Source organism: Saccopteryx bilineata, chromosome 6, assembly GCF_036850765.1.
Source record: "Saccopteryx bilineata isolate mSacBil1 chromosome 6, mSacBil1_pri_phased_curated, whole genome shotgun sequence".
NCBI classification, from domain to species: Eukaryota; Metazoa; Chordata; class Mammalia; order Chiroptera; family Emballonuridae; genus Saccopteryx; species Saccopteryx bilineata.
This window is the reverse complement of record NC_089495.1, coordinates 106,557,917-106,585,614: the sequence shown is the minus strand read 5'-3', so window position 1 is coordinate 106,585,614 and position 27,698 is coordinate 106,557,917. Positions and strand designations below refer to the sequence as shown.

The window sequence follows — 27,698 nt, the reverse complement described above, 5'->3', positions numbered from 1 at the left end:
CGCTGCATTGGGTGGGAGGGAGTAATATATGTGTACTTGCACGTATTTTTGATCTTTTATCTTGGCCAACTCTCTTTTTTTCTAAATTCTTTTCTTGTTCTTCAGTTATGTCTGTGCTGTCTCCACCAGGGAATTAATTTGGGGAGCAACCTTTCCTGTCCAAGTCCACAGGGCACTTCTCTCATTTTTTTGTCTGGTTTTATCCCCTTTCAATAGAACCTATGTTTTGTGTTGTTCATTCTGTTTATTTACTCTTGAGAGTGGAAAAGTACAGCAGGGCCGGAGTCAGTTCACTGATCTGTGTGCAGCATGGCCCGCAGTCAGCTCTGACGCTAGGGGCAGGCTGCCGTGCGAGGCCCAGGCCAGTGTCCGTGCCCCACAGACATTCCTCTGGTGTCAGTCTATTGGACTAATGTGGCATCTTTTCTTATCCCTATTTCCTGCTTTCTGAAATATAATGTATGTTCTTCACTGCTGAGGCAGACTTATGAAAAAATTACTACAACCAGTTTATCCCCAGAAGGCACATTTTCAGGAATCCCTCATTTTGTGTCCATCTTACTCATTTTGGTTTTGGCTATGATGGATATGAGGCGTTTAAGATTCAGAGTGAATGTGGACAAGTGATGAATAACCTAGAGCTCACTGTATATGGCCTATCTAATTTAAAATATGATGTTCTTTCATTAATAACTCACTTTTACATTATGGAGGTACCTCAAAAAATTTAAAACAGAACTACTATACAATCTAGCAATTCCACTTCTGGATATTTATTGAAAGAAAAATGAAAATACTAATTTTAGTATATAGTACCTAATATATAGGTATATAGAACCTAATATATAGGTACTCCCATGTTCATTGGAGCATTATTTATAATAGCCAAGATGTGAAAGCAACCTAAGTGTCCATTGATGGATGGATGCAGATGCGCCACACATACACACAATGGAATATTATTCAGCCATTAATAAGAATAAAATTTTGTCATTTGTGACAAAATGGACGGACCTTTAGGGCATTACATTAAGTAAAATAAGTTAGAGAAAGATAAATACTATCTGGTCTAACTTATATGTGGAATCTGAAAACAAAAAACTTGTAGGTAAAGAGAACAGATTGATGGTTGTCAGGGGCTGTGGTGGGGATGGACGACATGGTGGAAGGCAGTAGTGGGATTTAGCCAGTTCACACCGGTTCAGCAGAACCCATACCTAATGTTTTGTTGAGTTTGGCAAACCAGTTGTTAGAATGGCACTTGTAATCAGGGTTCTCTCTAAGGTGGGCGTCTGGGCAGCCACCCCATGTGGAAATCACAAATTTACATTCCTTGCTCTTTTTTAATGTTCATCTGCGCAACAGCATATTCTAAGCACTCGTAGTAATGTTTATTCAGTCCATAGGTGAAAAAGATTTGACAGAACTATGCTTGTAATATTTATTTATTCATTTCACAAAACTCTTATACCTTTGATGAAATTCTACATTTTAATTTCCTTGCACTTGTTACTTCAGTAAACAAACATATAACATAAAGAAAAAAAGGGCCAAACAACCAGGGGTGACAAGTTATCATTGGACATATTTTAGTAACAGTTTTATTGTTTTTTGTTAGGTATTATTTAATATTTTTATTAATATTTTAAAACTTTCTTATAACATAATCTAGTTTTGTGTATCTCTTTGATTGTTCTTGTTTAAGTATTAAATGCATGAAATAATAAATTGCCTTTCCATTTATCATTTTTTTATACTTAAAACAGTCATTAGAGCAGAGAACCGGTTGTTAATTGAATTCCACCACTGATGGAGGGGGTCAAAAGGTACAGATTTCTAGTTGTAAAATTAGTAAGCCATGTAGATGTAATAAAAAATAAGGTAATCAAACTGGTATTAACAAATAAATATAATGGCTTCTCAAGGCTTTCTCAAGGCATTTAGCAAAGTTTTTCTTGATATCATCTTGAATGAAATGGAAAATTATGAGTTAAATGATATGTCTAGGTAAATAAACTAAAAAAAATGTACCCTCTTTATTTATAGATAGAACAAATGATACCCATATAAGAGTGATAACTTCTAAATCATGATCAGTTATCAACTCAGAACTAGATGGGTGTTTAAGTACCATATGTTTGTGTAAACCTGATTATTAGCAGGTAGTGTTGAGTGCTAGTTTGCTCATTTATTAAATGAAGGTGGGGTAAATGATGTGATTGGATGTGTATACGTGCAATCACCAGCACGGTTACCCATTATAGGAAGGGCAGCCTCAAGTTTGAAAGTTATGGGGGCAGGTGTTCAGCCTGGAGTTGGGAAGCTGGCCATGGTTCAAAGAGAACAGTGCAGGAAAGATAGCTTCACATTAGTCTGTAGGGGCTCTGAGGGCTGTGACTGCGTGGTTTAAGAGTATGGGTTTTGATTTCCCTCCGAATATGAATCTTACATTAGAAAAATACATGGGTTCCAGAATTGAAGAATAATGATCATATGAAATTTAAAATATTCTTAAACTAATTTTATGTTATAGTTATTAAAGTAAAATGGTATTTTTGTGTGTGTGTATGTGACAGAGACAGAGAGAGGGATAGATAGGGAAAGACAGGAAGGAAGAGAGATGAGAAGCATCAGTTAAGTTATGGCTCCTTAGTTCATTGATTGCTTTCTCCTATGTGCCTTGACTGGGAAGGGGGGGGGGCTTCAGCAGAGCAAGTGACCCTTTCCTCAAGGTAGGGACCTTGGACTCAAGCCAGGGACATTGGGCTTCAAGCCAGGGACATTGGGCTTCAAACCAGCGACCATGGGGTCATGTGTATGGTCCCACGCTCAAGCCAGCGAGTGACCTCACATTCAAGCTGGTGAGCCCATGCTTAAGCTGGATGAGCCGGTGCTCAAGCCAGTGACCTTGGGTTTCAAACCTGGGTCTTCTGCATCGCAGATGGATGCTCTATCCACTATGCCACCTCCTGGCTAGCAGAAGTCGCTTGCTTTTAAATATTGCTTTACCATAGTGTATGGATCTTAATTCCATTTTACTTTTCATGTTTTATCTACTATTATTATCATTATCATCACCATTATCATCACCTTTTTGTCAAATATCTAGTTTTAAGTATCAGCTTATTCTCTAAAGGTACTCTTTTTCCCATTCTTGCACAATCCTTGTGTTTCTATCATAGGAAAAATTTTAAACTGTAAGGGAAAAGTTTTAGGTAAAGTTTTAAAAATATTTTGTATGCATTTAAATTTGGCATAATACATGATGAAACTCATTTTAGTTGGACTTTATTTAATGTTTCAAATTACTAAATTGAAAACTTATTATTTTAACAATTTAATCATGCTAAGAGCTCAATTCATGATTTTTGTTTGTTTTTAGCACTCCATAAAGGAAGAAGAGATTTCCACAGATGAAAAAAATGCCTTTGTTTAGTAAATCACATAAAAATCCAGCAGAAATTGTGAAAATTCTGAAAGAAAACTTAGCCACTTTGGAAAAGCAAGACAAAAAGACAGACAAGGTATGAGCTAAAACAATAACATCAGTATTAAAATATATGTATTCCAAGACCAAAGCCAACCTAAAAGTTTAATAAAGTACCCCAAATATGGTCTGTGATGAGACACATAGGGACTCTATAAATGCATTTAAATTGATGTCAGGTTTTATGTGCAAGCATGATTCACTGTGAGTGATAAAGTATAAATTGGTTTTTAGAAACCAGTTTAGTATTTTATCTGTTAGATAGAAAGGTATGCATGTTTCTGCTAGGTATAAACTCTAGAAATATCTTGAACACAGGCCCAGATTGCATGTACAAGAATGCTCACAGCATTGTGTTGTTCATAATAGCCTCTCAATGCAAACAACCCAAATGTCCATTAATTGAAGTAAGTAGTCCCTCCTTGTTGGAATACTACAGAGCAATGAAAATTAAAGATTTTAATTTTAATCCAGCAGCATGGATAAATCTCATAAATATGTTGTCAAGTGAAAGAATGAAATAATAAAAAGGTACAGGTACTATTACAAATCAGTGGTTACATGGTTTTGGGCTGCAAACATAGGTAAAAAAACTACAATTAAAAGTGAATAAATGATTTTCATTAAAGACATAAAATTTACCTCTAAGCTGAAAGAGGCCCTTCAGGTAACTCTAGGACACTGATCCCCAACCCCTGGGCCGCGGACTGGTACCGGTCCATAGAAAAAGAATAAATAGCCTGACCTGTGGTGGCGCAGTGGATAAAGCGTTGACCTGGAAATGCTGAGGTCGCCGGTTCAAAACCCTGGGCTTGCCTGGTCAAGGCACATATGGAAGTTGATGCTTCCAGCTCCTTCCCCCCTTCTCTCTCTGTCTCTCCTCTCTCTCTCTCTGTCTCTCCCTCTCCTCTCTAAAATGAATAAATAAATAAATAAAATTTAAAAAAAAAGAAAAAGAATAAATAACTTACATTATTTCCGGTTTTGTTTTGTTTGTTTGTTTGTTTTTTGTATTTTTCTGAAGCTAGAAACAGGGAGAGACAGACAGACTCCCGCATGCGCCTGACTGGGATCCACCCGGCACGCCCACCAGGGGGCGATGCTCTGCCCACCAGGGGGCCATGCTCTGCCCCTCGGGGCGTCGCTCTGGCGCGACCAGAGCCACGCTAGTGCCTGGGGCAGGGGCCAAGGAGCCATCCCCAGCGCCCAGGCCATCTTTGCTCCAATGGAGCCTTGGCTGTGGGAGGGGAAGAGAGAGACAGAGAGGAAGGAGGGGGAGGGGTGGAGAAGCAAATGGGCGCTTCTCCTGTGTGCCCTGGCCGGGAATCGAATCTGGGTCCCCCGCACGCCAGGCCAATGCTCTACTGTTGAGCCAACCGGCCAGGGCCTATTTCCGGGGTTTTTTTTTTTGTTTTTTTTTTCATTTTTTTTCTGAAGCTGGAAACAGGGAGAGACAGTCAGACTCCCGCATGCGCCCGACGGGGATCCACCCGGCACGCCCACCAGGGGGCGATGCTCTGCCCATCCTGGGCGTCGCCATGTTGCGACCAGAGCCACTCTAGCGCCTGAGGCAGAGGCCACAGAGCCATCCCCAGCGCCCGGGCCATCTTTGCTCCAATGGAGCCTTGGCTGCGGGAGGGGAGGAGAGAGACAGAGAGGAAAGCGCGGCGGAGGGGTGGAGAAGCAAATGGGCGCTTCTCCTGTGTGCCCTGGCCGGGAATCGAACCCGGGTCCTCCGCACGCTAGGCCGACGCTCTACCGCTGAGCCAACCCCGGGTTTTTTTGTCTGTTTGTTTTTTTCCTGTATTTTTCTGAAGCCAGAAACGGGGACAGACAGACAGATTCCCCCATGCCCCTGACCGGGATCCACCCGGCACGCCCACCAGGGGGCGACGCTCTGCCCACCAGGGGTCGATGCTCTGCCCCTCGGGGCATCGCTCTGTTGCGACCAGAGCCACTCCAGCGCCTGGGGCAGAGGCCGAGGAGCCATCCCCAGTGCCCGAGGCCATCTTTGCTCCAGTGTAGCCTCGGCTGCAGGAGGAGAAGAGAGAGACAGAGAGGAAGGAGAGGGGGCGGGGTTGAGAAGCAAATGGGCGCTTCTCCTGTGTGCCCTGGCCGGGAATCGAACCCGGGACTTCTGCACGCCAGGCCGACACTCTACCACTGAGCCAACCGGCCAGGGCCCTGTTTTATTTTTATTTAAGTCTGAACAGTGTTTTATTTTTTAAAAATGACCAGATTCCCTCTGTTACATCCATCTAAGACTCACTCTTGATGCTTGTCTCAGTCACGTGATACTTTATCCATCCCACCCTAAAGGCTAGTCCGTGAAAATATTTTCTGACATTAAACCGGTTCATGGCCCAAAAAAGGTTGGGGACCACTGTTCTAGTGTACTTAAAATATTGTTTTCTTGGCCTGTATTACAGTCAAACACGTGTTTGCTTTATTATTTTTACCTATATATGTTTAAAGTACACTTCTGTGGATATATATCACAATTTAGGAAACTTCCAATGTTTAATAAATTAAGGATTGCTTCAGTCAGATCATAAAATCTGGAAATTATTTTTTAAGTAGTATCACATTATGATGAATTATTTTTTATTGCCTTACTCTGCTTATTCCCTTCTTTAATTATAATGATTAGAATACTATACTTTATATATATTTTTTTTTAATTTTGGTGGTGGGGGGTTCACCATTAGCTTTAATCCTAGCTTGCACCACAGTGGGAAAACACTTCCCTTTCCATTCAGGGCTCCCAAAGCCACTGACTTACCCGAGTTTTCTAGAATCAAAGGGTTGTACCTCACCAGCCTTATTCACCTCTGTTCCCTATCTCCTTCTCTCTGCACAAACTGGCTTCTCCTTCAGCACTCCACCATCTTGGCTGCTTCTCCTCTCCTCCACGTGGCCTTTCCCTGCTCTCCTCTCTAATGCTAATCTCAGGAACCAAGAGAGAGCAAGCTCCTGGTCTGCCCCATTTTATAGTGTAGAAATCAAAACCTTTAATCCAATATACAAACAAGGAAGTCTCTGATACAAAGTCACTTAGGGTGGGAAAGGCTTAGCATTAAAGTTAAGCCTTAGGCTATAACGGCCCTGTCCTGCTTACAGCCTGTCCCCCACACCCAATGCAAACTATAAGCAAGCAAACATATATATCATATTTACAAACTTATTTGACCAACATTGCATCCCTTTTGCTCGCTTCACAATCTAAAAGGTATTCCTGCACAAGGAAATTAGGCACATTACACAAATTACAACAACATGACAAATCATACAATTTCAACAATTACAAAATTACATTTCATCAGTCTCTGAGCACTTTGCCAAAAGCACAAAATGTCCTCTGCCTTCTTTCTAGACGTTTGAAAAGCTTCCCGGGGCAGGGGAGTGATTCCAGCAAAGCCGCCCCCCACCCCCATCAGGGTATTTCACATTGTCCAAAATCCATAAGTCCATCCAACAAAGGAGCCAGTGCCCCTCTGGTCATAGTCCAGGAATCAGTCCATGCACATGGGGCCTCAGCTACCCCCCTCATCTCTGCCCTCCTGGCAGGTCTTAGACTGTCCCAAGGAGGAGCATGTGGCAACGGTATATATATATTTTTAATGGTCACCAAATTGTTAACTAATTGGCCTGTTCTCCTCTTCTTACCTGTATTAATTTTTTAAAAACATTTTATTGAGGTTTAATTTGCATTCCTTATAATCTACCATTTTAAGTGTGCAATTTGGTGATTTTTAGTATACTCTCAAGGTTGTACAATCATCACCACAATCTAATTACGGAATGTCTTTATTACCCCAAAAAGAAACTCTATCCCCCTTAGCAGTCATTTCTCATTCCACCCTCATCAGGCCCTAGCATGTGCTAATCTACTTTTTACCTCTATGGATTTTTCTAATATTCTTTAAATGTAGTGAGTTTTTTAAGTTTTATAGCAAAAAAGATAATGACTGTGTGTGAGGGAAAAGTGGACTGACAAAGAAAGTTTCTGGGTTTTGATAACTTATGATTAACCTTTGTCCATTAAAAAAATCAGAAAAATAAGGATTTGTTGAAAATCCTTAGCAAATGCTTTAAAGTCTAGTAGCTAATGATAAGTCTTTAAAATAGAGTAATTTAATTTTCAAGAGTTAAATTTAGAATCAATTACTAGCAAGGCTCAAGCTCAAGGTCACTGGGTTGAGCAAGGGGTCACTCGGTCTGCTGTAGTCCCCCGATCAAGGCACATATGAGAAAGCAATCAACGGATAACTAAAGGAGCTGCAACAAAGAATTGATGTTTCTCATCTCTCTCCCTTCCCTGTCTGTCTGTATCTGTCCCTCTCTCTGACTCTGTCTCTGCCACAAAAAAAAACAAACAAAAAACTAGCAAAGTTGACTGTGTCTGAGTGTGGTTTAAGAGAAGATTTTTTTTCCAATTTTATTGACTAAATAGAAATACTAGAGATCTTGTATATATAAATATATAAATTTCAGTAAACTTTCAATATAAAAAAGCAGTGCTTACTAAATGATTTTTGTTTATTATAGTGTTCTTTGATCATAAACAGGACCTAATAAGTGGTTTTGTTGTTTATTTGTTTATAGCCTGAAAATTTTTATTCATTTAAGTCTTGGCTACTTTTTGGTCACTAGGCTTCAGAAGAAGTGTCGAAATCACTGCAAGCAATGAAAGAAATTCTTTGTGGTACAAGTGACAAGGAACCCCCAACAGAGGCTGTGGCTCAGCTAGCACAAGAGCTCTACAATAGTGGGCTGCTAGTGACACTGATAGCCGACCTACAGCTGATAGATTTTGAGGTAAACTATCTGTGTATTATATCTCTGCTTTTCAATTTTCATATATATAACTATCAATATTTGACTTAATTTTTCATTACTGTTTATTATTTAAAAACAGCTTTTCCTAAAACTCTAAAATCACTTTAGTCTTTTTAAAAAATATATAATTCTAATTATTGTTGACATACAATATTATATTATTTCAGGTGTACAACATAGTGATTAGACATTTATATAACTTACAGAGTGATCACTCCCATGAGTCTAGTGCCTGTCTGACACCACACATAGTTATTACAATATTATTAACTATATTCACCTATGCTGTACTTTACATCTTTGTGACTATTTTATAACTGGCAATTTGTACATCTTAATCTTTTCCCCTTTTCCCCCCCAACAGCTCTCCCATCAGGCAACCATCATTTTGTTTTCTGTATCTATTTTATTTATTTTGTTTTTTAGATTCCACGTATAAGTGAAATCTTTTGGTATTTGTCTGTCTGACTTATTTCACTTTGCATAATACCATCTAGGTCCAGCCATGTTTTCACAAATGGAAAGATTTCATTTTTTCTTATGGCTGATTTATATTCCATTATATATATATGAACCACTTTTTTATGCATTCATCTATTAATGGACACTTAGATTGCTTCCATATCTTGGCTATTGTAGATAATGCTGCAATGAACATAAGGTTATATATGTCTTTTCAAATTAGTATTGTGGATTTCTTCAGATAAATACCCAGAAGTAGAATTACTGGGTCATATGGTAGTTCTATTTTTCATTTTTTTTTGAAGAACCTTCATACTGTTTTCCCTAGTGACTGTACCAATGTATGATCCCACCAACAGTGCACAAGGGTTCCTTTTTTTCCACAATCTCTCTAATTTGTTGATTTTTTGATAGCCATTCTGACAGGTGTAAGATAATATCTCATTATGGTTTTTATTTAATTTACATTATGGTTTTAATTTAATTTCACTGAAATTTAGTGATATTGAGCATCTTTTCATGCCTATTGGCCATTTGTATGTCCTCTTTTGAGAAATGTATATTCAGGTGTTCTGCCCATTTTTGCAATTGGATTGTTTGCTTTTGTGATGTTGAGTTGTATGAGTTCCTTATATATACTGGATTTTAATTCCTTATCAGATGTGTTATTGGCAGATATCTTCTTCCCTCAGTAAGCTGTCTTTTCATGTTGTTGATGGTGTCCTTCATTGTGCAAAAACACTTTAGTTCGATGTACTCCCATTTGTTTATTTTTTCTTTGTTTCTCTTTCCTGAAGAGACATATCTAAAAAAGTATATATTACTAAGAGCTGTGTCAAAGAGTAGCAGTAACCTGTGGTTTCTTTTAGGAGTTTTATGTTTTCAGGTCTTAGATTTAAGTTTTTGTTTTTTGGGTTTTTTTTAGATTTAAGTTTTTAATTTATTTTTATTTTATTCTTGAATATAATAGTACAAGAAAATGATACCGTTCATACTTTTGCATGTCTGTCTAGTTTTCCCAACACTGTTTATTGAAGAGATCATTTTTACCCGATTGTATATTCCTGCCCCCTTTGTCATAGATTAATTGACCTTATCAGTGTGGGGTTTTTTCTGGGTCTTCAGTCCTGTTCCGTTGATCTACATTTCTGTTTTAATGCCAGTACATGCCGTTGTATAATCAGATATCAGGTAGCTTGTTACCTCCAACGTAATTCTGCTTTTTCCTCAAGATTGGTTTAGCTATTCAGGGTCTTTTGTGCTTCCATATAAATTTTAGGAATATTTGTTCTAGTCTGTGAAAAATGTCACTGGTATTTTGATAGGGGTTTCACTGAATCTGTAGATCACTTTGCATAGTATGGACATTTTAACAATGTTCACTTCTTCCAGTCCATGAACACAGTTTATCCTTTCGTCTGTTTTTGTCTTCTTCAGTTTCTTTCTTCAATGTCTTAATATACTGCTCACAAAAGTTAGGGGATATTTCAAAATGAATATGAAGCTATAAAATATCCCCTAATTTTTGTGAGCAGTATAGTTTTCTGAGTACAGATCCTTTACCTCCTTGGTAGAATTTATTCCTACGTACTTTATTCTTTTTGATGCAATTGTAAATTGGATTGTTATCTGAATTTCTCTTATTTCATTGTTGGTGTATGAAAATGCAACTGATTTCTCAGTTTAACTTTGTATCCTGCTACTTTACTGAATTCTTTTATTAGTTCTAATAGGTTTTTATTTGGTGGAGTTTTTAGGGTTCTCTCTATATAGTATTATATAATCTGCAAATAATGATAGTTTTACTTCTTGCTTTCCAAATTGGATGCTTTTTATTTTGTTTTCTTGTCTGATTGCTCTCCCTAAGACTTCTAATACCATGTTCAATACAAGTGGTAGAAGTAGACATCCTTGTCTTGTTCTTGATCATGAGGAAAATGTTTTTAGTTTTTCTCTGTTGAGTATATTAGCTCTGGGTTTGTCTTACTTGGCCTTTATTAGATTGAGGTATGTTCCTTCTATCCCCACTTTACTGAGAGATTTTTTTTAAAGATTTTATTTATTGATTTTAGAGAGGGGTGGGAGTGGGAAGCATCAACTTGTAGTAGTTGCTTCTCATGTGTGCCTTGACCGTACAAGCCCAGGGTTTCAAACTGGTGACCTCAGCATTCCAGGTCAACATTTTATCCACTGTGTCACCACAGATCAGTCTTTGCTGAAAGTTTTTATTATAAATGGATGTTGAATTTTATCTGATGCTTTTTCCTTATCTATTGATATGATCATACGATTTTTGTCCTTCAGTTTGTTTATATGGTATATCACATTAATTTATTTGCATATACTGAATCATTTTCACATCCTAGGAATAAATCCCACTTGATCATGGTATATGATATTTTTAATATGTTGCTGATTTCAGTTTACTAATATTTTTTTGAGGATATTTCATCTTAGATCATCAGGGATACTGGCCTATCGTGGGTTATTTTTTTCTAGTGTGTTTCTCTGGTTTTGATATCAGAGTGATGATGGCCTTGTAAAGTGAGTTTGGGAGCCTTCCCTCCCTTCAATTTTTTGGAATAGTTTGAGAAAAAAAGTATTAATTCTTTTCTGGATGTCTGGTAAAATTCATCTATGAAGTTATCTGGTCCAGGGCTTTTGTTTGTTGGGAATTTTTGTTTACTGATTTGATTTTATTTGTAGTACTAGTTTATTCAGATTATCTTTTTCTTCCTGATTCAACCTTGGAATATTGTTTCTAGGAATATATCCATTTCTTCCAGGTTGTCCAATTTGTTGGTGTGTAACTATTGATAGTATTTCCTAGAGACCATTGTTCAGCATCTGTACCTGTTTAAATTTTCTCTAATGCTTCCCATTCTGGGGCTTTTATCTGTATGAAGAAGCTGTTCCTTGTAGCAGAGCTTGTTTTGTTATCCACAGGGACTTTCTTTGACTTTGCACACAATCACTAATAAATTAGAAGAATGTTTTCCTCTGTGTAAAAAATTGGATAGAGTTCTATGGAGCTTCATTTCTACTGTTTACTGGATTGCTGTATGGAAATGTTCTTGTGACATTTTACTGGGAAGTATGAAAAACATGCTCTTATGACATTTCAAAGAAGACTGATATTCTGTAGTATTACTGTGGAATATAGAAAGGTTTGAACAAAACAGAAGACATTTCATTTATACTTACATATTTAGTTTATACAATAAATATATTCTTTAACATCTGTATAAATGAAATTCATGTAGTATGAACATCTTTTAGTATTTTTAAATTATGAGACCATCTGATTTTATCATATCCTTTTAAATTGAAAACTCACCTCTTAATTTTTCTATTAAAATTTGCATTTTTATATAGTGTTTTTTCTTAAAAAAAAAAATACCGGTAATTTGCTTTCTGATATGCCTGTCTCTCCTTCTTTTAAATCCTTTTTCTTCCTTTCTTCTTTACTTTCTCTACTCCCATTTTCCCTATTTTCACACCTCTCTTATTTGGTGGGGGTGGTGTATACTAATTACCTTATTTGAAGGGATGGTAAAAATGAAAGAACATTAGTGGATGATTTGGTACAACTTACAGAAAAAGTAAAGGTAACTCCAGATTGCATGTACTACTTTGGTGACCATGGAAGTTACCCCCATGGCTATGGGAAGTCAGCCTAAGGCTTAGCTGTCTTTACTGTCTCTGTGGGTGTGCTTGTCAAAGAGATACTCTGCCATGCAGATTCAGGGGCCCCCAACCTGCACAAGTTGGTTATCCCACTGCCTCTATTCATGTATTTCTCTCCAGGAAATGACATGAAAGTAGCGTATAGTCTTAGATGTTTCTTATATTTAATCATTATCAACATTTTTTTTTTTGACAGAGACAGAGTCAGAGAGGTACAGATAGGGACAGACATACAACAAAGGAGAGAGATGAGAAGCATCAATTCTTTGTTGCGGCCCCTTAGTTGTTCATCAGTTGCTTTCTCATATATGCATTGACTGGGAGGTCCAGCAGAGTGAGTGACCCCTTGCTCAAGCTAGTGACCTTGGGCTCAAGCCAGTATGACCTTGGGTTTCAAGCCAGTGACCTGGGTCCCGTGCATCCCAGTCCAGTGCTGTATCCACTGTGCCACTGCCTAGTCAGGCTCATTGTCAACATTTTGATGTTCCACTTTATTTATGCCCATTAGATATACTATAGTTTATTTAACCATGACTAATCTGGACTTTCTAACTCTTTATTATCACTACTATAAAGATCTCTGTGCCTAACACTTTTTTCCTGTACTTAAGATTGTTATATAGGATTATTTCTCAATGTGGGATTCTAGAACATCAGTCAGGTATTATTAGATTGCTTTACATCCTCACCAGCAATGTATGATAAAAAAACATTGAATTGTACCATTTAAAAAATTACTGAATCAATTTACATTCCCATCAGCAATGTACAAAGGTTCCTTTTTCTCCATATCCTCTCCAGTACTTGTTATTTCTCATCTTCTTGATAGTCATTCTAACAAGTATGAGTATGTCATTGTGGTTTTGATTTTTATTTTCCTTATAACTACTAATGTTGAGCATCTTTTCATACATCTGTTGGCCATCTGTATGTTTGCCTTTGAACAGTGTCTATTCAGGTCTTCTGCCTATTTTTTAATTGGGTTATTAATTTTTTTGTTATTAAGTTGTGTGACTTTTTATATATTTTGGATTTAAGCCCTTTATCAGAGGTATCATTTGCAAATATTTTCTCCCATTCAGTTGGCTGCTTTTTTTGTTCTGTTGATTGTTTTTTTTGCTGTGCAAAAGCTTTACTCAAAAATTTGAAGACACTTGTTTGTAAAGATATATGTATCCCTGTGTTCATTACAGCATTATTTACAATAATTGAGATATGGAAACAACCTAGGTTTTCTTCTACCAATGATTGGATGAAGAATATGGAATACTACTCAGCCATAAAAAAGATGAAATGTTGCTATTGGGACAACATGAATGGATCTTGAGATTATTGTGCTAAGTGAAATAAATCAGATAGAAAAGGACGAGATCCATATGATTTCACTCATATATGGAATATAAAATGAAAAGCAACAACTGAACAAACAAACAAAAATACCTAAACTCATATATACAGACAGCAGAATGTTGGTTATCAGAGGTGAAGAGGGTTGGGGGGAGGATGAAGAGGGTAAAGAGGGTGACAGAGGAGACTAGACATCATGTGATGAGCCACAATAGAGTAAGATGGTGTATTATAATGTTGTACACCTAAAATTTGTTATTAACTAATGTTATTCCAATAAATGTAATTTTTAAAATATTACTGGGATGCTGGGCCAAGATGGCAACATAGGAGGCTCCTGAATTTCTCTACTCCTGTGGGAAGTATAGAATGTCTAGTTACACGTAGAGAAATTGCCTCTGAGAAAAATCCAGAAACTAGCTGAGTGACTCCTACTTCTTGTTGGGTGACTGAGAAAATATCTACATCAAAATAGATATGAGGCCCTGGCCGGTTGGCTCAGCGGTAGAGCATCGGCCTGGTGTGCGGGGGACCTGGGTTTGATTCCCGGCCAGGGCACATAGGAGAAGCACCCGTTTGCTTCTCCCCCCCCCCCCTTCCTTCCTCTCTGTCTCTCTCTTCCCCTTCCGCAGCCAAGGCTCCATTGGAGCGGAGATGGCCCGGGCGCTGGGGATGGCTCCTTGGCCTCTGCCCCAGGCGCTGGAGTGGCTCTGGTCGCGGCAGAGCGACGCCCCGGAGGGGCAGAGCATCGCCCCCTGGTGGGCAGAGCGTCGCCCGTGGTGGGCATGCGGGGTGGATCCCGGTCGGGCGCATGCGGGAGTCTGTCTGGCTGTCTCTCCCCGTTTCCAGCTTTGGAAAAATACAAAAAAAAAAAAAAAAAAAAAAAAAGTATGAAATGCTTAACTAAAAAACAAAAATTTATCAATTGGGTTTTATCAAAATTCAGAATTTTTCCTCTGCAAAAGATTCTGGTAATAGGATGGAAAGACAGGCTACAGACTGGGAGAAAACACTTTAAACACATATGTGACAAAAAAAGAAGAACCTAGAATATGTAAAGAACTCTCAAAATTTAATAGTGTAAAAAAAAGCAACCCAAATAGAAAATGGGCAAAAGACATAAAGAGACATTTTACCAAAGAGGAATGTATAGATAGCTACAAGCATATACAGGCAGTCCCCAGGTTACAAACAAGATAGGTTCTATAGCTTTGAAATTTAAGTATTTATACGCACAGAAAGGTAAAAATAAATACTATGTTAAGGCAAACATCTAAGTTGCATTTAATAGATAAGTGTACATACCTGTTCTAACTTACATACAAATTCAACTTAAAAACGAACCTGTAGAACTAATCACATTTGTAACCTGCGGACTGCCTGTAAGTGATGTTCCCTAGGGAAATGAAAATTAAGACCAACATGAGAAATTACTATCATAGTATCAAGAAATACTTATCATAACATCTAAAATAAAAGCTAATGATAGCCCTGGCTTGGTAGTTCAGTTGGAGCATTGTTCCGATATGCCAGATCTGCAGGTTTGACCCTCAGTCAGGGCACATGCAGGAGATAGGTGGGTTCATGAATGGGTGGAATAACAGATCGATGTCTCTCTCTATCCCCCTTCCTCTCTAAAATCAATAAATAAAATTTTAAAAATAACCAATGACAACACTAAATTCTGGAAAGGATGTAAAGAAACTACATTGCTGATGAAAATGTAAAATGGTATAGCCAATCTGGAAAACAGTATGTCAATTTCTTTAAAAACTGAACACACAACTACCTTAGCAGCAATTGCAGTCCTGGTATTTATCACAGAGAAATGACACCTAGTTATGAACGTTCATAGCAACTTTATTTGTGATAGCCAAAAACTGGAAACAACCTAGAAATCCTTCTACAGGTAAATGGTTAAACTCTTTGTGTATCCACACCAGCGATTGCTACTTAGAATGAAAAACTTATAAATGTTGATACATACCACAGCTTGGATGATGACTCAAGAAATGACTTGGATGACTTAGTGAAAAAAGCCAAAATCAAAAGGTTAGACCTTTTATGGTCCATTTACATAACATTCTTGAAATGACAAAATTATAGAGATGGGGAACAGATTAGTGGTTGCTAGAGGTCAGGGAGGGGGTGGTGATGGGAATAAGAGAAATGAGTATGGTTATAGAAGGGAGAGAGGTGTCAGTTTAGTATGAAGGCTAAGAACCCAGACTATGCATTCCACTGGATTGGGAGGAGGAAGCCCTGGCTCTCCCACAATCATCTAGGTAAGGTAACCTCACCAGTTCTTAATTTCATTATTGATAATGTGTACATTATAAGGTTGTTACAAGGAGGGCCTGGCACAGAGTAAGCACTCACTAAGTGTTAGCTGCTGTGACATGGTGGCAGGGAAGGCGGAGATGTGGGTAGTGGGGGAAGAGGAGGCACAGATTGATGTAGGCAAAGTTGTAATGTGGAGAGGGCAGTTATCCGAGAAGTGAATGCTCCTGAACTGAATCTTAAAGGATGAGTAAGAATTTGCTAGAAAAACAAAGGAAGGAAAAGCATTGAGCACAAACAAGGGCGTAAACAAGGTATAGAGGCATGAAAGATTATGTATAAGTATATGTAAGACAGCAATTTGGTATTAATAGAACTTGAAGTAAAAACTGGAAAGTGAGAGAGATGACTGGAGAGGTAGGCAAGGGTCATGGAAGCTGTTGAGAGTTTTTCTGAGTAAAAGAGCTCAAGAGAAAAGAATGGCGTGATTGAACTTGCATTTCTAGCTAGCTCACTCTGCACAGTGAAGTATGCTTTGAAGTGGAGGGTATAACTGAAAGACACTACCAATTCATCTGATAGATGAAGGCCAGAATTAGGGCCGTAGTAATTGAAAATGGAATGTCATTCTTGTCCTTATTTTTCATATTAAAACCTCCAGTTCAATAGGAGCTTCATTTGGAGAAGCAGGCTAACCTCAAGTTGTAAGGTGTGTGAGTGGAGGTCTTATACATGAGGACTCTAAAGAAGCCCTACCCAAAATTGGCTCTAGTTTCTCTGGCTCACGCTACTTACCAGGAATGAGTGGTCCCTTCTGTCATCTAGGTTAGATGGGACTTCTTATAATCACCTAAGTCAAATATATCCATCTAAGAGAAAGCACACATTTCTTTTTAATGCAGGAAGGTGGGAGGGGAATGGATAAAGTGGAAGGAAATAATTACCAAGAAGTGTATCTAAGAAAAAATAATTTGATTGCAACCTACATTTGCTTAAAATATTTTTAATCTATTTTCCCTTCTTATTTCTGAAGGTTGAAAAATATTATAATTTTCTTGTATAAAGCTAAAAGGTAAAAAATGAATTCAGTTAGGTCATATTCACTGCTATTTATATTCTGTGCCATTTCATTTATGGCTGTGAGAAATAGACTCCTAATTGTCTATGTTTCCCACAGTGCAAATCCTGTGGAAAGGAGCTACATCTATTTTGTAGGCAGTGTTGAATGTTTGAACGCACAGCTGACTAAATAGTAAATTAATATGTTTACATTATAAGGATGGTGCTATTTGTACCTGTGCATATATAAACAGCCTTTGCGATACAATTTGCATGCCACACACTTCACCCGTTTCAAGTGTACAATCTAATGGTTGGTTGTTTCTTTAACAGGGAAAAAAAGATGTGACCCAGATATTTAACAACATCCTAAGAAGACAGATAGGCACTCGATGTCCCACTGTGGAGTACATTAGTGCTCAGCCTCACATCCTGTTTATGCTCCTCAAAGGGTAGGTACATGGTTTCCTTTAAAGTGATTTGAGGTTAAAATAGTTGTTAAACGAACACAGCATTAGCCTCATTTGAGATATGATGGGTTCTCCTGAAATCACAGTGAAGGCATTTGCCTTGCTTGAGATCAGCCCTCCAAATCTACGTCATCATGATTACTTAGGCCACAGCAAGATCCTTTCCTTGCATCTTTGTATATATATGTTTTCATTAAATTCATTGGGGGTGACATTGGTTAATAAAATAATTTTCAAGTATGCATTTCTGTAATACATCATCTGTATATTGATTGTGTGTTTTACCACCCACGGTTAAAACTCCTACTGTCACCATGTATTTATAGACCCCTTACCCTTTACTACCTCCCCCCTTTTCCCTCTGGTATCACTGTACTGTTCCACTAGTCTTTAGAAGTTAAGAGTAGTTTCAAAATACTCAAGAAATATCTGTAAATGAGTATACATATTTTTAAAAATCAGGAATTCTATTTTCTGGCTAGACTTTAGGTTTTGGCTCCCCTCTGATGCCATATACCTATAAGTAACACAGTGGCCCCTCGTCTATCATGGGGGATAGCTTCCAGAACCCCCCGCAACAGGTGGAAATCCGCGAGGTAGCGACCTTATATTTATTTTATTATTTATATGTATTTTAAGGCTTTATAAACCCTCCTCACACTCTTATAAACCTTTCCCACACTGTTATTAACCTTTCCCACACTCTTATAAACACTTCCTATGCTCTTAAACACTTGCTGCACTCTTAAACATATGTAATTTTAACAAAATTCTATATGGGTCCTCACCAGTGAATACTAATATGTTTGAATTAATATTTTTATATTGTTTTCAATTTTTTTAGGCTACAAAATGCTTATTTTATCGCAAAAATAATTAAAATAATAAATATATAAAAATACCTATATACTGCAAAATCCCGTGATACAGTGGAAAGTCTGCTATACAAAATTAGATATATACAATTTAAAAATCTGCAATTCAGTGAGACCATGAAAAGTGAACCGCGATATGGAGAGGGACAACTGTATTTACTCCTCACGTGAAAGCATGTCATCTTGGCAGATGCTAGGCATTGGAAAAATGTGTGTGTGTGTGTAAGAGATAGAGAGAGGTTTAGTGACCTCATGCTCAGTTTCTCTCAGTACCCTGGCATGTCACTTACCTGGACCAGGAGAAACAGTCATTAGAGGAAGTCTTTACTTATAATCTTTTCATAAAATTTGGGCTCCAAATCCTTTATACTATTTTTTTATCCCATATCCAGATGATTCTCTTTGATGGACAAGTATCAATTTCTTTCCATCTTGCATCTTTATTCTTTATGGTAAGATTTAAGTTCAATATAGCATGTTGCTATCACATCCCAAAATAATGACATAGTTTGATGTATAAATGCACCAATCAAGTTATACCCTAAGTTTTTGTGCAACTTTACAAGAGATAATTCAGTAAAAAATGCTGACCTTCAACAAAGGACTAATTCTCTAGGACAGGGGTCCCCAAACTGCGGCTCGTGGGCCGCATGCGGCCCCCTGAGGCCATTTATCCGGCCCCCGCCACACTTCTGGAAGGGGCACCTCTTTCATTGGTGGTCAGTGAGAGGAGCACAGGATGCGGATGCAAAGTGCGGCGTCACTCACGTACAGTACTACTTCTGGTGACGCGGGACACACACATTACGGCTCTGGAAGCGCGTCATATCACTTGTTACGGCTAGCAGTGACAAATATGGAACCGGACATTGACCATCTCATTAGCCAGAAGCAGGCCCATAGTTCCCATTGAAGTATTGGTCAGTTTGTTGATTTAAATTTACTTGTTCTTTATTTGAAATACTGTATTTGTTCCCGTTTTGTTTTTTTTACTTTAAAATAAGATATGTGCAGTGTGCATAGGGATTTGTTCATGGTTTTTTTATAGTCTGGCCCTCTAACGGTCTGAGAGACAGTGAACTGGCCCCCTGTGTAAAAAGTTTATGGACCCCTGCTCTAGGATTTCAAGCTAAACTAGAAAATGGTGACAAAGTTGATTCTAGTACAACTGTTCTATTTAGGACTTCTTGTTCTTTTCCTTGTCCTCAGGGTCTACTCTGATTTCCTCTCCCTTCACACTTAAATGGTCCTCAAATCTTACTTTAAAATATAGTAATGATAAAAAACATGGAATTTAGAAAGAGATCTGGGTTGAAAACTTGGCTGTGTCACTTATTAGCTGAGTAACCTTGAGCATCTTATTTTAAGTTTCAATTTTATCATCTGTAAAATGGTAAGAATAATACCTGGCCCCTGATCTCAATCTAAAGTAAAGTGAACTAAGTAGTAGTTACGCTCTAAATATACCTATTGTTACTGGCACCCTGGGTTTGGGGAACTCCCAGGATAGAAATCAAGAGAGCACCTATAGAATTAGAGTTCAGGCGAAGGTTTATTAAAGCTTTGTGTACAAAGGGAAGCAACACTTAGAAAAGAGGAAAGATGCTATTCTTCGAGCAAAGGCTGGGGAGCAGTTTTAAAGGATTTTAGGCAGGAAAGATGACATCTAAGTGTGTCATCTAAGCATGTGGAGGCAGAGGCGGACTCTGGTACATGCCCACTACAACATGTTTCTCATGTGTAGCATGTCTCATTAGCATGTTAAATCATCATCCACGGTGTTTCTTTTAACTATTATAATGAGGATAAAGTCATGTAGTAGTTCCGGGACTGAATTGTGCATGCATTTGAGTCGGGGGCCCTTTCTCCCAATAAAACAAAATCCCAATGGTTACTGGCACTGCCCTGTCTGGCCACTGATTGGGTGCAGGATTTGAGGGGCAACCAATGGAAATGCCAGTGTTATCATGAGAGGCTCAGCCCGTAAATATTTTCTTGTCTTTAATTTCATAGCACTTCAGAATATGAAATGACCTTTTCATTGTATATAGCAGGGGTCTCAAACTCGCGGCCCGCCAAACAATTTTGTGCAGCCCGCAGACTAATCCACGAAGTTCAAAATATTTTGGATAAAATTAAGTAAGCCTAGGGACCTACTTGTATTTTTCATTTCTCTAGCATCCTAGCTAGATATTAGCTTAGTTAACAGCAGTTGTGATGCGAACTACAGTTTCTGGTCGTTTTGTGACACTGAGTAAACTGCATGTACGATTGTGCTTGTACTGATTTTTTTTTTGTTTTCAACTGCCGTGAGAAAAGTGTTGCGTAACAGTTGCCTTTTGTAGACCTAGTGCAACCCGCCGAATGGCTGTGATCTTGCTCTGCGGCCCACATGCTGAGTTGAGTTTGAGACCCCTGGTATATAGCCTGCCTCTTCCCCACCAGACATATTCTCACTAAAATATGAACACTAGGAAGCCAGTAGCCTTGCTGTGCTCACTGCTGTAAAGTAACCCCAGCATCTGGAATAGTTCCAGGCACGTCACAGATATTCAGTGGGTATGGAATAAATGGTGTTTGAATCAAGACAAATGCTATGTGTGCTACCATTAACAGCAATATTGAAAAGGCTCTTTTGATACTATTAATATTAAATTAACAGGATAACGGAGGTTTCTATTTCTTTTTTATGCTTTAGCTATGAAGCCCCACAGATTGCCTTACGTTGTGGAATTATGCTGAGAGAATGTATACGACATGAACCACTTGCCAAAATCATCCTCTTTTCTAATCAATTCAGAGATTTCTTTAAGTATGTGGAGTTGTCAACATTTGATATTGCTTCAGATGCGTTTGCTACTTTTAAGGTAATTTTTTTTTATCTTAATAGCTAGATCACTTAGTTCAGCATTTACTTCAAGTCTATTGGCCTTGAAGAAGCAATTTAATTTTAAAAAGCAAAACATTCTATTTCTTAGGCATGAGCATAGCCAGCTGTGTATGCTGTGGGTCATAAGAGGCCCTGAAAGATAGAATACCGTCTGTTAGGCCAGTCCGTCACACTGTGGAAAAACAGCTCACAATACTGTTCAAGCTCGCACAGAATGAATTCTAGTATAGAAATGATAAAAAGGAACATGTAGTGTTCTGTGTTTATCATGCTTTTATTTATGTTAGAAACAAAGGATATAAGCTTCCACTTAATCTGTCTGTGCATCAAATACCTCTGGAAGGATCTGGGAAATTGTAATAGTGTTTACCTCCAAGGAAAAGAACTGAGTAGTGAGGGGAGGTAGAGAATTACATCTTTGAATATGAAGGACATCACATTATTTTCTTAATCTAATTTAAAATTTCCACATGGTGAAACAAAATACTAGTAAATTATATTGTGATTTTTCATAATCATATGTATTCTTATAAATTTTTATCTACTTTATTATATAAATTTAATGTAACTTGATTTTTAAATTAAAACTTTTTTAATTGTGGTAAAATGCACATAACAATATTACCATCTTAGCCATTGTTTAGTGTATAGTTCAGTACTTAGATATATTCCTATTATCAGATAACTAGTCTCTATGAAACCTCTCTCCATCTCTCTGTCCACCAGCCACTGGCAGCCATTTTCTACTTTCTATGAGCTTATTCATCAAGATGTTCAGAGAGCATATTAGAAAATAGTGTAGCTAATTTGCAAACTAAAATATTAACATTTATATATCCAATGAATGATGTCTCCTTCAAGATTTCTATTTTAGAAAACCATGTACTCGTTCTTATGATCCTGCCATTGTTTAATGTATTTTGAAACTGCTGTCAATGTTTGTGGCATGTGCATTTTTCAATAATGGCAAATGTTTATCCTTTGAGGGCAGGTCATAGTTTTACAAACAGCAAAAAGCTATTTGACTTCCAGATTAGGGGATAAAGTGAGCAACCAAGGTAGCTAGAACAGTTTTTGGTTTTGGTAATAATAATTATTGTGATAATACAAAATAAAATTTAAAATAACTAAAATAGAGCCTGATTTTCTTTAGTGTCTAAAAAATAGTCTCTGAATAGCCATTTTAAAAGAAGAATTTAAAAAATATTTTAAGCATCATTGAAAAAATAGGCCTGACCACACAGTGGCACAGTGGCTAGAGCATAGGCCTGAGACACAGAGGACCCAGGTTCAAAACCCCGAGGTCACTGGCTTGAATGCAGGCTCACCAGCTTGAGTGTGGGATCATAGACGTGACCTCATGGTCACTGGCTTGAAGCTTAAGGTCACTGGCTTGAGCAAGGGGTCACTGGCTCAGCTGGAGCCCCCACACATACACACATCAAGGCACATATGAAAAAGCAATCAATGAGCAGCTAAGCTGCCTCAATGAATAATTGATGCTTCTCATCTCTCTCCCTTCGGTCTCTCTGTCCCTGTTTGTGTGTGTGTGTGTGTGTGTGTGTGTGTGAATAAAAACAAGAAAAAAACAAAAACAAATCTGAGTATGTACATTTAAATCTGTCTTATAAGACAGATTTAAATGTACATACTCAGATTTGTTTCTTTTAAAGCATTTCAGCAGTTTACTTGTTGTATTTGCATAATTCCAAATTTACTTCTGCATTTTTTCAGGATATAAATATATAGTTTACTTAATCCATGTATGACTTGATTTTTTATATGTTATCATAAATACATATTTCAACAATATTGACATAGTTCATGTACTAATATTAATGTATGCTTTATATTAGTCCATGTAAACAATTTGAAAGTTGATCTAGATGATATTTTTTTAATAACTCTTCAGAGGTGAAGAAAGTTGAAAGCAAGAGTTTACTGTACTGAAAAGTATAAATTATCCACAGACTAGGGGTGTACTCAGCCTGCTCTGGGAAGTTCCTTAAATCTATTGAAAGGTATATTAATGCCAGAGAGGAGAAAGCCTGAAGAATGGGAAGGGATTAGAGTGGAGCAGGAAGAAGGGGGACCTCAGGAGAAGAAAAGCTGGCGAAGGGAAAGGAAGGTAGTGGTCCATGTGGAGGAAGGCCTGCAGGTGGGGCAGCAAGGGGGCTTCTAGTGACCCAGGAAGGAGAATGCTGATGAGGGGACTTTACCTGAAGATAGCCTAGTGAAGAGGTAGGCAAGGCTGGGTAGCTGCCTGGGACATAATTTATAAAGGGAACCCAGATACATATTCCTGGAAATAAAATGAAGTGACGAAAATTAAGTTGACCTGAGTTGTCAGAGACAGTTTACTGTGGTACTTTTGTTTTAATAACAGGCTGTGCAGGTTTGTTTGGAAGCTGGGTCGAATTGCCTGAGACAGTAGAGCGAAGGAGCTGCAGTGATTGTCTCTAAAAGCTTGGGCCAAGTCTGAAATAAAATATCAATCTAGAATCTGGGTTTGAAGGAAAGATGGTCACCAGCCTGCTCAGGTTTTACACGTGTCTCCTTCCAGTTCTGCCCGCTCCCTAGATTGTCCCTGAGAAAACAAGGGTGGGGCAGATAGAAGAGTCCCTGGCTGGAAGTCTGGCATCAGTGGAAAAGGGCAAGGGAAAGAAGGAGCAGGGAAGAGGGAAATTAGGGAGAAGAAAAGGATATAAAGAAAGGAAGAAGAAAACTAGGAAGAACAGCAAAGAATGAGGAGAAGGAATGGGAAGAAAGGGTCGGGGACAGACTCTGAGGAGATTTGACTGGTGGGTGGAGGGAAGAGGGGACAGCAAGCGTGGACATGTGTTCATGTTGTGAAACCCCCGAGCCTTTTCCATTTCATGGACTTCTCAGTCTCACTTGGCCGAGCAAAATGGTCCAGCGGCCACAGAGGAAGCCCAGCCCTGTAGGAGTGTATCTAGAGCACATGGCAAGAGAGGCCTTAGTGCATCAGATATGAAGAGTGACATTCAACACAGAGGATGATTCCATTTCTAACAAAATGTCTGTGCCTAAGCATCTAAGGAGATGTTTTCTATTAATAGATACTGTCTTATTTTTTCCCTTTTCTGTCTGACGATTGCTGTCATAGAAACAAGTTAGTTCCTTTTAAAAAAAATGAGACTTCACAAATAATCATAAATAGACTACAAATATTAATGGTGGAAAAAGCAAATACAGATGAATATGTATTTCTGAAAATTTCCCCAAAGATTTTCAACACTTAATAGAATATACTTAGTAATAATTTTTAGCACAATACTGAATCACAAAAAGTTCTAATGTGTTCATTTGTACTTCAGCATATTTTTCATTGAACTTAAGTTCTTAAAAATCTAAATAACCAGAAAGGTGTTCTAGTATGCTAACAACATTGGAAATGTCAGTTTTCTATATTTTTACAAAATTCTATGGTTAATATATGTAACAATGAACTTGTCATTTTATTTATTTTATTTTATTTTTTTTATTAATTTTACTAGGGTGACATCAATAAATCAGGGTACATATGTTCAAAGAAAACATGTCCAGGTTATCTTGTCAATCAATTATGTTGCATACCCATCACCCAAAGTCAGATTGTCCTCCGTCACCTTCTATCTAGTTTTCTTTGTGCCCCTCCCCCTCCCCCTTTTCCTCCCCCCCCCCAACCATCACACTCTTATCAATGTCTCTTAGTCTCGTTTTTATGTCCCACCTACTTATGGAATAATACAGTTCTTGGTTTTTTCTGATTTACTTATTTCACTTCGTATAATGTTATCAAGATCCCACCATTTTGTTGTAAATGATCCGAAGACATCATTTCTTATGGCTGAGTAGTATTCCATAGTGTATATGTGCCACATCTTCTTTATCCAGTCTTCTGTTGAAGGGCTTTTTGGTTGTTTCCATGTCTTGGCCACTGTGAACAATGCTGCAATGAACATGGGGCTGCATGTGTCTTTACGTATCAATGTTTCCGAGTTGTTGGGGTATATACCCAGTAGAGGGATTGCTGGATCATAAGGTAGTTCTATTTTCATTTTTTTCAGGAACCACCATACTTTCTTCCATAATGGTTGTACTACTTTACATTCCCACCAACAGTGAATGAGGGTTCCTTTTTCTCCACAGCCTCTCCAACATTTGCTATTACCTGTCTTGTCGATAATAGCTAATCTAACAGGTGTGAGGTGGTATCTCATTGTAGTTTTGATTTGCATTTCTCTAATAACTGATGAAGATGAGTATCTTTTCATATATCTGTTGGCCATTTGTATTTCTTCCTGAGAGAAGTGTCTGTTCATGTCCTCTTCCCATTTTTTATTGGATTGTTTGTTTGTTGTTGAGTTTTATGAGTTCATTATATATAAGGCCCTTATCTGAGCTGTTGTTTAAAAATATCATTTCCCATTTAGTTGGCTGTCTTTTATTTTGTTGTCAGTTTCTCTTGCTGAGCAAAAACTTCTTAGTCTGATGTAGTCCCATTCATTTATCTTTGCCTTCACTTCCCTTGCCTTTGGAGTCAAATTCATAAAATGCTCTTTAAAACCAGGGTCCATGAGTTTAGAACCTATGTCTTCTTCTATGTACTTTATTTCAGGTCTTATACTTAGGTCTTTGATCCATTCTGAATTAATTTTAGTACACGAGGACAGGCTGTAGTCGAGTTTCATTCTTTTGCATGTGGCTTTCCAGTTTTCCCAGCACCATTTGTTGAAGAGGCTTTCTTTTCTCTATTGTGTGTTGTTGGCCCCTTTATCAAAAATTATTTAACCATATATATGTGGTTTTATTTCTGGACTTTCTATTCTGTTCCATTGGTCTGAATGTCTATTTTTCTGCCAATACCATGCTGTTTTGATTGTCGTGACTCTATAATATAGTTTGAAGTCAGGTATTGTAATGCCCCCAGCTTCATTCTTTTTCTTTAGGATTGCTTTGGCTATTCGGGGTTTTTTACAGTTCCATATAAATCTGATGATTTTTTGCTCCATTTCTTTTAAAAATGTCATTGGAATTTTGATGGGAATTGCATTAAATTTGTATTTTGCTTTGGGTAATATGGCCATCTTGACTATATTTATTCTTCTTATCCAAGAGCAAGGAATATTCTTCCATCTCATTGTATCTTTTTCGATTTCTCTTAACAATGGTTTGTAGTTTTCATTATATAAGTCCTTTACATTCTTTGTTATGTTTATTCCTAGGTATTTTTGTTGTTGTTGCAATCGTGAAGGGGTTTATTTTTTTGAGTTTGTTCTCAAATGTTTCATTGTTGGCATATAGGAAGGCTATGGACTTTTGTATGTTAATTTTGTATCCTGCGACCTTACTGTATTGGCTAATTGTTTCTGGTAGTCTTTTTGTAGATTCTTTGGGGTTTTCGATGTATAGGATCATACCATCTGCAAAAAGTGATACCTTTACTTCTTCTTTTCCGATATGGATGCCTTTTATTTCTTTGTCTTGTCTGATTGTTCTGGCTAGAACCTCTAGCACCACATTAAATAAGAGTGGAGAGGGTGGACAACCCTGTCTTGTTCCTGATTAAAGAGGGAAAGCCCTCAGTTTTGTGCCATTTAATATGATGTTAACTGATGGTTTATCATATATGGCCTTTATCATGTTGAGATATTTTCCTTCTGTACCCATTTTGTTGAGAGTCTTAAACATAAAATTGTGTTGTATTTTATCGAATGCCTTTTCTGCATCTATTGATAAGATCATGTGGTTTTTCTTTGTTTTGTTGATATGGTGTATTACGTTAACCGTTTTACGTATGTTGAACCATCCTTGAGATTCTGGGATGAATCCCACTTGATCATGATGTATTATTTTTTTAATATGTTGTTGTATTCGATTTGCTAGTATTTTGTTTAGTATTTTAGCATCTGTATTCATTAGAGATATTGGTCTGTAGTTTTCTTTTTTTGTGTTGTCCTTGCCCGGTTTCGGTATGAGGGTTACATTGGCCTCATAAAATGTGTTAGGAAGTATTGCTTCTTCTTCAGTTTTTTGGAAGACTTTGAGTAGAATAGGAACCAAGTCTTCTTTGAATGTTTGATAGAATTCGCTAGTATAACTGTCTGGGCCTGGACTTTTATTTTTAGGGAGGTTTTTAATCGTTTTTTTCTATTTCTTCCCTACTAATTGGTTTGTTTAGGCTTTCTGCTTCTTCTTGACTCAGTCTAGGAAGGTTGTATTGTTCTAGGAATTTATCCATTTCTTCTAGATTGTTGAATTTAGTGGCATAAAGTTTTTCATAGTATTCTACAGTAATT

The 27,698-nt window shown here is 37.7% G+C and overlaps 1 protein-coding gene across 10 annotated transcripts in view; it reads left to right on the top strand.

Annotated features, from left to right (window-relative positions):
* Positions 1-27,698, top strand: part of CAB39L (calcium binding protein 39 like) — a 115,049-nt gene that overhangs the window by 46,700 nt on the left and 40,651 nt on the right. For all 10 annotated transcript variants that reach the window (XM_066235309.1, XM_066235306.1, XM_066235308.1 and 7 more), the window contains 4 exons: positions 3,383-3,524; positions 8,141-8,305; positions 17,495-17,613; positions 21,205-21,373. In XM_066235309.1, the coding sequence (XP_066091406.1) occupies positions 3,414-3,524; positions 8,141-8,305; positions 17,495-17,613; positions 21,205-21,373 (564 nt within the window). In that variant the 5' untranslated portion in view covers positions 3,383-3,413. The remainder of the gene's footprint in view (positions 1-3,382; positions 3,525-8,140; positions 8,306-17,494; positions 17,614-21,204; positions 21,374-27,698) is intronic.